Source organism: Sylvia atricapilla, chromosome 5 (assembly GCF_009819655.1).
Source record: "Sylvia atricapilla isolate bSylAtr1 chromosome 5, bSylAtr1.pri, whole genome shotgun sequence".
NCBI lineage: Eukaryota > Metazoa > Chordata > Aves > Passeriformes > Sylviidae > Sylvia > Sylvia atricapilla.
In genome coordinates, this window is record NC_089144.1 from 47,704,288 (window position 1) to 47,715,013 (window position 10,726).

At 50.4% G+C, this 10,726-nt stretch overlaps 1 protein-coding gene across 1 annotated transcript in view; it reads right to left on the reverse strand.

Moving 5' to 3' along the window:
- CACNA2D4 (calcium voltage-gated channel auxiliary subunit alpha2delta 4) overlaps positions 1 to 7,635 on the reverse strand; it is a 125,699-nt gene extending 118,064 nt beyond the window's left edge. The window contains exons 1-2 of the mRNA XM_066320233.1: positions 7,565 to 7,635; positions 3,781 to 3,862 (exon numbers count right to left, since the gene is read on the reverse strand). Coding sequence (XP_066176330.1) covers positions 3,781 to 3,862; positions 7,565 to 7,635 — 153 coding nt within the window. The remainder of the gene's footprint in view (positions 1 to 3,780; positions 3,863 to 7,564) is intronic.
- Between the last annotated feature and the right edge of the window lie 3,091 nt (positions 7,636 to 10,726).

The following is a 10,726-nucleotide window of genomic DNA, read 5'->3' on the forward strand; positions in this document are numbered from 1 at the left end:
TGTGGTAACCACGCTGCCAGAAGAGGAATGTGCAGCCACAAGCCCCTGTCTGGTGAGGAGAGCACAGCACACACCCAGCTGGTGTCTGTCCCTTCAGCCCCACGTCGTGGCTCTGCCAGGAGAGAAGGGATCTCTGCCAGGCTGGGCTTAATCAGGCCCTGCTCGGGGGAAGGAGGGCAATCATCTCTCCTGGCAAAGCTCACCAAGCGGGGGACACACCAGCACACAAAGTGACCTGCCACCAGCTACCTTGGCTCACAGCCTCCATCAAAAGCTGCAGGGCCTTTCCCCCTCTTTTTTAAAATGTGCTTTTGACATTCTCACAAGTAGATGTTACTGGGTAATTATGAGGAATCACAGATATTGAAAGTAATCCTGAGGAATCACAAGCAGTCTGCTAATGGCACACACGTCTCAGCCCTGAGATCTAGCCAGACATGGGAAGAGAAAAAAGCCCAACACCAAAAATCAACTTTCTGCAAAGTTCCAGTTCACTAAGGAATACACCAGGTTTGAGCTCAAATCCTATTTGAGCTTTTTTCCTACAAATGAACCAGCAAACCACTGCATGCCTGCATTCCCGCCATGGAAATCTCTGGCTACTGATGACTGTTCATCCAAGGTTTTCCAATGGTGGGCAGCAGAGTTGTGATTTCAGTGCTGTCACCAGACACCACAGCTGAAATCAGCTCAGGTGCATGGAGCTGGCTAAAATGATCCTGTCCAACCTGTGCTTAGAGTTCAGGCCATCAGATCGTTACAAGTTACAAAACAGGAGTCGGGCTTGGGAGAACTGCCTGAAAGAATCTGACGTTGAAAAGAGGCCAAAAAGTGAGCTCAGCTATCGCAGAAAACCTTGTCTTATTCATGTAGCACTTAGCATTCCCTGCAAACAGCAGGAGCAATTCATTAAGATTCCCCCTTCTGCAGAGACGGAGGTGGGGATTTAAAAGTAGAATCTCCAGAATTTGGTATCCTGAGTTTTATCTGTGAGCAGAGAGATGTCACCAAATAGATATTCTTGTCCCCACCTCCATAAAATTCAGCCTATTGAAGTACACGGTGCTGCATTACTCACTGCTAGTGGAACTAAATTAAGAGTGTGAAAGACATTCCTTTCATCTTCACCCAGGAAAACGTCTTGACTGAACTTCTCAAGTTTGTCTGTTCCTTGCCATGTCTTTTGGGGCTTTCTAATAACAGCAGGGCAGAGCTCTGATGCAAGGTAAAAGCCTGCCCTTCTGGGGATGTCTGTCAGCTCTGGGAATGAGGGATGCAGGGGATGACAGATCTCTGGGAATGATACAGCCTGCTAGGAAGGCAACTGCTTGAGCTTGCACCATGATTTCAGAGTTTTTCAGGGGAAAACAAACAAAAGGCCCAAAGAAAACTAAACAAACTCAAAATCAAAAAAGAGCGTTTATGCCAAGTATTAAAGGCAAGGTTTACATGCAAAGCATTCAGTAACAGAAAAATTCTGACTCTCACAGCAATAGGCTGGTCACTTCGAGACTATCAGGCACAAGGGAGGCACGAAATAAGATACAGAGATAACAGCACCTTCTGTATTTCCTCAAAGACAAACTGCCTGTTGACTTAGACAAGCATTGAGAAAAGAAAAAATCACCTGGACCTCTGTGCTCCCCACCCTTCTGCTGGTCTGGGCACACCTATGTATGCAAAAAAATATTTGATGTGAAAAACAACCCAAAAAAGAGAAAGATGCCTGGGGAGCAGGTAAATCCATGTGTTCAGTTTCCAGGTTTTGGTGTGCTTGGCTCCCCAGGCCTAAGAATGCCCAGTCTGTGCAATGACAAGATCTATTGATCATGAGTTATTTGGGGTCTGCCAGGGTGCATGAAAATGATGTTAAATAGTAAAAGATCTGTCTGCATCTACCTGTAGTGCTGGAGGTGCCAGGGATGCAGTGGGAGCCCTCTGGGGAGGTCTTTGAGAGGATGAGTTGTGAGGAGGTGCCCAACCTACCTAAAGAAAAGGAGGCTGAGAGAAGGGCTGAAGTGAGTGCTGGCTGTTTCTCCCCTATTTTCTTATTTCCCAGGGAAATAACAGGGGATGAAAAAGCTCAAGAAGTGGGGATGCAAGAGAAATTTGAGCTGCTTAAAGTGCTCAAGTCAGGGCAGAACACAACACAACATGAATTTAGGAGATGGTGCTTTGCTGGAGTGTTCACAGAGCAAAGCTGGATGAAACTCATCTGTACCCCCTGCTCAAAGTGACATTTTCCTTCTGAGACACTGTGTCCACTCTGCCTCTGGGAGCACTGGCTTGGAGACCCCAGGGGACAACAGGCAATGCAGAAGCATCATCAAAACTGCTAAAACTCTAAAACTTTTGCCTGAATCCTCATCCTGCTGCAGCTGCCTCACGATTAGGGCATGAGCTACCTTATCAGAGCTGGCAGCTTTTTATTGCAGGGTGACCCTTTCCTCCCAAAAAGAGCTGATGATCAGCTCAGATTGGCAATGGAAGCTGAAAGCCTGTCCTGGACAAACCCAGCAAAATGAGTGCTGCAGGATACAATCCTTTAGTCCAGGCAAAAAGCAGCACCCTGGGGACAGGGAAATAGGGCTCAGCAGCAGGGCAAGGCAGGTGGGTGTCACCCTGATTTTTCAGCTTTCTGATGTTTACATTCTGTACTGAAGCTTTCTCATGCATTGCAATATAAACAAAGAGCGATGTTTTGTAAATCATGCATTCCTTACAGGGGGAAGGAAAAATTGATGGACTTCTGGGTTGACCAGTGGGGTCAAAGTGTCAACCTCGTCTTCCAATCCCTGATCAAACTCCAAAGACTCTATAAATCAATTTCCCGAAATAAACTTTTTCTTTCTCGCTTTCACAGCTGGACAATGTGAGTGTTCTTCATTTCGTGTCCATCAGGTGACAGGTGAGACCCAAATCCTTTGTTTTGCACTGGGATGTGGGATAATTGCTAACATGAGGACAGAAGGCAGACACCTAGGAGGTGTAAGGGGCAACTCATGGCTTGTGGTGGAGGATCAGAGGAGGAGTAAAGTAAAATGAACTGGATGGGCACAAAGTGGAGCCTGCATTCCTTTGGAAGCAGCCAGCAGCCCCCCAGGGGATGCCCAGGTCTGAAAGCGGAGCAGCCATTCACCACCGACTTCAGAAACTTCTGAACAGTTGCAAAAGGGACCATTTGTTTAAATTTTTTAAAGGAGCCACACCCTTTAATGCTGGCAGAGAGTTTACTGCCACAGTGGCTGTTTGGGGAACAAGCCAAGCAGAGCTCTGCCCCTCTGGCTTCCAGGGCATCTGCCTGAAGCAGAGTCTTAAGGGCAAAATGCAAAGAATTGATAAAGAACTGGTTTAATATGGTTGAGAAAGCTGAAAAAAATTAGTGTCATCTGGAGAGATACAGGATGAGTGACAATGAGCAGACGAGTGATGAGTAGCAGAGGGAATTAAAAAAGGAGGAATGAAGGGTCAGCCTGGGAGAGCAGGGAGTGATAATCAGAGGAGAAACATGAAGGGTGCTGTTAAAAAGCATTTTTCACAAAAAGGAGTCCAATGAAGGTGGTGAAAGCAGGGAAGGCATGGAATGGATCTCCCTCTGCAGCTCCTGGAGAATGGCCACAGGGCACCACTCTGGGCTTTGGGGTGGTTTTGGTTCCATGGTTTTAAAAGACAGCTGCACCAGTGTTTTTTTTTTTTTCTTTCCTCCACCCTGGGGAAAACGTTGGGAGGCACATGGGGAGGTGACACAGAGCAGTGGGAACACTCACAGATTTTGCCTACCTTCTGCAACAGGAGAGAGCCTGAATACTTAGTCACAATGGAGTACAGCTCCCCACCAAAGGCATCTGCCCAGGACTTCACCCTAAAAAAAAGAGCCAAAAGAAGGAAAACCAATGTTAATTCCTGGTTACTTCTTCAGACAGGTAAAACTCCATCTTCCCGAATACAAACCCCTCCATTTCTCTAAGCCACCCTTCCACAGTGACACTGATCAGCAGGGAGAAGCCCTGGGTTCTGCTGGTCTCAGACACTGTGCTTGGAGTTGAATTTGTCCCACCTCACTTTAGATGTACAAATTTGGTCTCAGACAGCATCCCAGCTCCTTCTGTTGCTGGCAAAGAGAAATAAATTGCTTTCTGCAGACACCTATTTGTCTTCCCTGACAGGCCCTGGGGTGAAGGGCTAGACACCAAATCTGCTGAAGAGAAATAAGTGTCAGGACTTAGAGAAGGTGTCATGATTCACCCCTTTCATTCAGCTCCTCCAGCAGAGCAGGCCAGAGGCTGCTCAGAGGAATCCATTGCTCTCCCTGGTGCTGCTGCTGCTGGATAATGCCACAGCAGATCATGCACATTGTCATTGCAAAGCACCCCTCGCACTTCTGCCATCCTGGAAATAATGGAGGGCAGTGATCCCACGTGGAGAAAATCTGGATGTTAAGAAGCAGCCTGAGCACTGAGACACCCAAATGCAAATAGATGGCTCCCAAAATTGACAGACTACTTAATCAGAAAGCTGCTCCATGAGCCACATTAGGCAGCTCCACCTCCCTCAACAAGGATTCACTCCAGAGAGATTTATTTAATGCACTAAGTGGCCTTCTACACTGACCAAAATACTCATTTATGATGTGCAGAGTCTTACCTACAGCTCCCTGTGGAGTTCTTGCAAGTCCCAAGCAGGCTTTAACCTCAGGGCCTGATTTCCCAGAGCATTGCAACACAAATAACAGACCAAGACAGAGATGGGCTGGGGAGTAAAGCCAGCCCAGCAATGGTGGAATAATCACAGAGCTCGCTCCAGCTCGGGAAAGGCTGCTTAGCCTCCCTTCCTGCACACAGGAACACACAGGGGATGATCTGGAGCAGACACAAAGCTGCAGCTCTGCACTGCACCTCTCTCCACTGCTATAAAAAAAGCATGAGAGGGTGGGTGCCTTTTAAAATCAATCCTTAATTGGCAATGAGGCATTCATATTTAACCACTCAGTGCGAACTACCACCGGCTAAAGTAAATTCTTTTCTTTTGCATTGTGCTCTGCATCTTACTTTGAGAGCCAGAGCTTTTATCTCATCATTTCATCCTTAGAGAAAAAAGGAATTCAGGTATTTTCTAGGAGAGCAGGATTTATTTGGCTATATCAGAGTAATCCTAGCAAGCCTGGAATAAAAGAGGAAACGAGGAACAGGGATCCCAAGGGATGCTCTCCTGTTGTTGTAGTAGTGACTAATGCATTCCCTTAGACATGAGGATCCCTGGATCAGCGTTTCACTCGATGCCCATCTGCTGCTGGCTTCATGAGTTTTATGTACAAGGTATTTTGTGCTAAATTTAACAAATATTCTCCACTCTCTTCGCCTTTTACTCTAGAAGGAGAGAACCTAAACATGAAGGGACAGTAATTTTAGCAGGGATACTTATTTATATCCAAATTTCCCTCACCTCTGTTTTGTGTCATTTCATTTCATTTAATTTCATTTTTTTTCATTTTCTCCTTCCAGTCCTCAAAATTTTTCAACCCAGCAGGGTGGAAGAGTCTGTGGTGTTAATTCCTGATTAGTGGGTGCAGTTGAGCAACTTCTTGAAAGTTCTTGAAGCTTCCAGCAACAGCAGAACTCGAATTAAAAAAGAGATTTGTGTGGTTTTGGGATGTCTGCTCTGGCTCAGGGCCTGGTCTGGTATTTCTTCTGGTCTCAAAACAGAGGAGGGACGAGGCACAAAGACCAAAGAGAGGGCCAGAGACTGGCAGCTTTGGAGGGCTGGTTGGAAGGTTAAAGGGCACAGAGGAATGAGAGGGCACAAAGGTCTCCAATCCCTGTGTTGCAGGGCTAAAGGTTGTGTCACTAAAAATATCTGGTGGCATTTCATGGAAGCTGACAAGTAGGAAAGTGAAGAGGCAGAAATACACTGGCATTTATATATTTAAAAGAAAATTATTTGCCAGAGAAATGAGCAACCTTAGAAGGTTGGGAAATTAAGGGCAGCCTGCTGAACTTAAATAGATTTCCTTAATTTTTTCCCATAAACGAGCGAGAGAAAAGGTCAGTCTGAAATTCATCAGGTGCCAAAGAAATTTCTCCCAAGGTCTCTGCCTCAGCCCAGCTCAGGAGCAGATGTATAAAGCCAACAGGAGCAGCTTGAAGAGGCCACACCAGGTTGATCTTTGCCTCTCCCAGCAGCATTTCCCAGGGTTTCCATCACCCCAAGAAGCACTCCTGCCCATGCCATGGCCAGAGCTGTGTCCAGTGGTAGGAAGAGGAAGAGGTGCTTTGTGTGCTGAGCTTGCACCCCAGAAGCCTCACCAGGGTCTGACTGAGCAGATTTGTGCCCTGCTGGAGCTGGAGCTGAGTGAGCTCTGGAATAGGCTGGCAGCGATCCAGGCAGGATGCAGCAGAGCCTGACTGAGCCTTGTGTCACCTCACCCTGACCAGACCCAGCTGCTGCTGGAAGGGCTCTGCTTTTGCGTCCCCAAAATGTCCCCGTGTAACCCATCAAACACAGCCACTTTCTGTTGATTTGCTCCCCCTCTGGGCCTCGGTATTTCTCTACTGAAATTTCATTTCAAAAGGGCGACTTTTGTGCTTTGGTTAAATTCGTGCGTGGATTTGAAACACCAGGGATTAATTTAGCCCTTGGTCTGGTTTTAGTACCAGAGGAGAAAAGCTCTTTTTCTATTGTTTATTCTTCATTCTTGTAGAGGAATAAGTTCCAAATTTTTCCAAGTGACGTACATATTTTTTTTTATTTCAGTAATAAAGGGCTATCACATTATAACGAAACACATCAGAAAAGGATTTGGTCAGAGATTGCCTGCTTCTAATCCCTGCTCTTATATTCAGTGGCAATAACAGCACAAAGGACAGGCTGGCTCCTAAATGCCACAGGCTTCAATGCTGAAAAGTATTCCTATGCAGCATTTATCCTGGACATGGAACTTTGATTGGCATGGCTGGAAGTTGGCAGAAGTTGGATTTTATCTTGTGTAACCTCTGTGCCCTTTCTGTGAATGAAAATCAAACAGCAAATCAGAAGCACTTTTGCTGGGGCAAGGCTTGACTGTGCAAGAATAGAATTGGTAGCAAAGTTTCCTGAGACTCCTGTGGGGGATGTCAGTGCAGCTCCTGCTCAGATGGGCTGCACTGTTGGCACATCTGTATGGGTCTTATTGGCAATTTTGGAAAAAAAAACATTTCCCCAAATGCAGGAAAGGGCTTAAGCTGACTTGAGTTGATTTTTCAGATGTATCTCCTTCTGAAAGTGGCTGGCAGTGCTGTGTCCTCTCCAGCCCAAGCCGCTTCCCTGCACCCACACCCTTCCCCAGCACCCCAGAATCTGCCCCACTACAACTTTTACCCATGGCACTGCTGACATTTTTAATCCTTCAAGGATTTAACTCATCCAAATCAGCTTAAGAAGGTGAAGTTGTTATAAACTGGGGTTGCTGAGGGGTGCTGGGTTCCTGGGGGGCTGCCAGGGCTGCAGTGCTGGCACTGGGGGAGCCGCTGCCAACCCACGCCCCAAAAGATGCATGAAGAGCCCCTGCATGCACAGTGCATGCACAAACCACGGCTGGGTGTGCTTTGTGCTGCTGCTCAGCTTCTCATTCCTTCTCTCCAGAGCTCTGGGAAGGGCCATTCCGCCTTCTGGAGGGAGGTGGAGCAAGCACAGGCAAGAAGTGCTGAGGCCTCTCTCCTCTATTCAGCCTCGTCGCCCTGTCCCCTCCTCTGCCCGGCACACACGTGTGCAGGCACGGCTGTGTGCATCCCCGGCCCTTTTCAGCCAGCTACCATCCAGACCAACGCCGGGAGCAGAGCTCTGGAGCTGCAAACCTTGCCCTGCACAATGTGGGTCCCTTGCATGGCAAAGAGACAAATCAAAGGGTGTCTGCGCTCCAACACCCCATGTGCTCTCCACAGCCAGAACCTGCTCAGTGCTGTGGGTCCCTTGGGTGTTCCTGGCACACTGAGATCTAGCAGCCTCTACTGAAACACTTCTGCTCCACTGGGAGCTGCCAAACTGGGGCCACTGCTGTCTGCCTCCGCCGTGGGATCCTGCACGTTGCAGCAGCAGCAGCAGAGGGGTTTCACAAATGTGTCTTTGAACTACTTTTGCCTTCTGCTGCCCAGTGCATCAGGCAGAGCATTAATAGATGTCAAAGTACTTAACTAAAGGAGACGAGTATCATTTTTTTTTTATACTGCTGCGCTTGCCGAGTGGGGAGGGAGAGGTGTTGCATCCTAGTCTAGACAGAGAATTCCTGGCTCCCATGTCTGTGTTCTCTGCCAGGGTAGGGAAATGCCAGCCCCGCGAAGCCATGTGCCCACCCGCCCGTCCCTGCCCTCGGCATCGCCAACGGCACAGAAACACTCACGTCTCCAGCGGGATCTTCATCTGGGCCCTGGCACAGGGCGGGACGCAGAGCAGCCAGAGCATCATCATCATCCACGGCACGGCGCCGGGCCCCATCCTCCGGGCCCCGGCCATCAGCAGGGGCTGCTGCCGGCGGCCCGCGGGGGCTGCCCGCGGTTCCCGCTGCCCCGGCGGGGCTCCCCCGAGGCGCCGGCCATGCTGCAGCCCCGGGAGCGCTGTCCGTGCGGGGCCGGGCCCCGGCAGCGCCGCGGCCGCCGCTGCCCCGGGAGCCGTCGGGGCTGTCCGGACCGTGGGCAGCGGGGTGAGCAGCCCGGGGTGCGGAGCCCTCCGTGGCCCGGCCAGGGGCGTGCGGAGCCCTCCGTGGCCCGGCCAGGGGCGTGCGGAGCCCTCCGTGGCCCGGCCAGGGGCGTGCGGAGCCCTCCGTGGCCCGGCCAGGGGCGTGCGGAGCCCTCCGTGGCCCGGCCAGGGGCGTGCGGAGCCCTCCGTGGCCCGGCCAGGGGCGTGCGGAGCTCTCCGTGGCCCGGAGCGGCCGCGCCAGGACGGAGCTCCCCTCGCCGGGAGCTGCAGCGGCTCCGTAATCCCCTGCCAGCCCTTAATCCCCTGGCCGAGCAGCAGCAGCCGCAGATTTAGGGAAGTGGAGTGGGATGAAATCACCCGGGATTACTCTGATTTCTGAAGACGGCTCTTGGCTCCTCCAGCCGGAGGTCAGGCCGTGCCTCCTTTAAGGGGGTCTCGCATCCGCATCCCCCCAAAAACCCTTCCCTGAGCTTGGAGCTGTGCCCAGCGGCGCCTCCCCGAGCTGCGGGATGCTGGCGGCACCCTCGGGCAGGTTGTTCCCCGTTGTCTCCTGTCCCTGGGCAGGTTGTCCCCGCGGTATCTCCTGTCCGCTGGGACCGGGGCTGCCACCAGCAGCCTGGGGACAGCGGGGCAGCCCTTGGCCCCTGCCCGGTGCCCAGGGAGGCTGAGGGGGGCTGAGGGGGGCTGAGGGGGGCTGAGGGATGATGAGGGAGGCTGAGGGATGATGAGGGAGGCTGAGGGAGGCTGAGGGATGATGAGGGAGGCTGAGGGATGATGAGGGATGATGAGGGAGGCTGAGGGGTGCTCAGGGAGGTTGAGGAGGGCTGAGGGATGATGAGGGAGGCTGAGGGCGGCTGAGGGATGATGAGGGAGACTGAAGGGGGCTGAGGGATGATGAGGGAGGCTGAGGGATGATGAGGGAGGCTGAGGGAGGCTGAGGGATGATGAGGGAGGCTGAGGGATGATGAGGGATGATGAGGGAAACTGAGGGAAGCTGAGGGAGGCTGAGGGATAATGAGGGGGACTGAGGGATGATGAGGGAGGCTGAAGGAGGCTGAGGGATGATGAGGGGGGCAGAGGGAGGCTGAGGGGTGCTCAGGGAGGCTGAGGGATGCTGAGGGAGGCTGAGGGATGCTGTGCACAGGGATGATGAGCCTTGGCAGCATCCAGGATAGCAATGCCAAGGCAATCTCCCCCCAAGCCACGTCTGTGGGTCTCTGGCCAGGGGAGAGGAGGGAAAATGAGCAGTGGAAAGCAAAAGCAACATGAAAGAGAAGGACTCTGCCAGTTTCAGCTGATGGCCTCCTAATGTGGGTGATTATTTATTAATAGGCAGGCCTTCAGTTTGGCCAACATCCACTTGAGATTGCCATCTCCTGGTCTGTGTCTGGAGAGCCATGAATCAAAGAAGCCAAATTGCTGATGGATGGCAGGAAGCACACTTGGGTGGGGGACACACTGTGGAAACTCATTATCATCGTGAGGAGTATGAATTATAAATAACTACAGACAGGGCAGCAGAGAGAGCATGAATTACTGCAGCAACCTGTTGGACAGCTTGCCTCTATAGTTGTGAATTAACCCATTTATTACAGTGCCTTCCAATCATCTTCTGCACGTTTACAAATGGCTTGTTTAATGTAAAACACAGCATAAAATACAAATGTTTAATGTAAAATGCAAACCCACACTAGATTGTTAGGTCTCTCTAAGGACAGGGAGGGGGAAACTGGCTGTCAAAGCACAGAAATAAAATTATAGGCCCATAGTATAGATGGCAACTGTAGAGAAAATTAACTGTGTCCCAGCCAAAGCCAGCACAGATGCACTTTAAATGGGTTAAGAGAAGTGACAGAGGGAATACTGAGAAGGGAATAAAACAGGAAACATTGAATGAAGGTTAAATTCTATGCTGAAGAGGCTGATAGCCTGTGGTAAGGAATTAAGTAATTCCAGGAATAACTCACCTAAGGATAGGATGGTTTTGTAATTTACTACAATATTTACTCTAGACTGAATGTCTTATTGAAAGTTACAATCTTCTTCAAGCAGAAGCTGT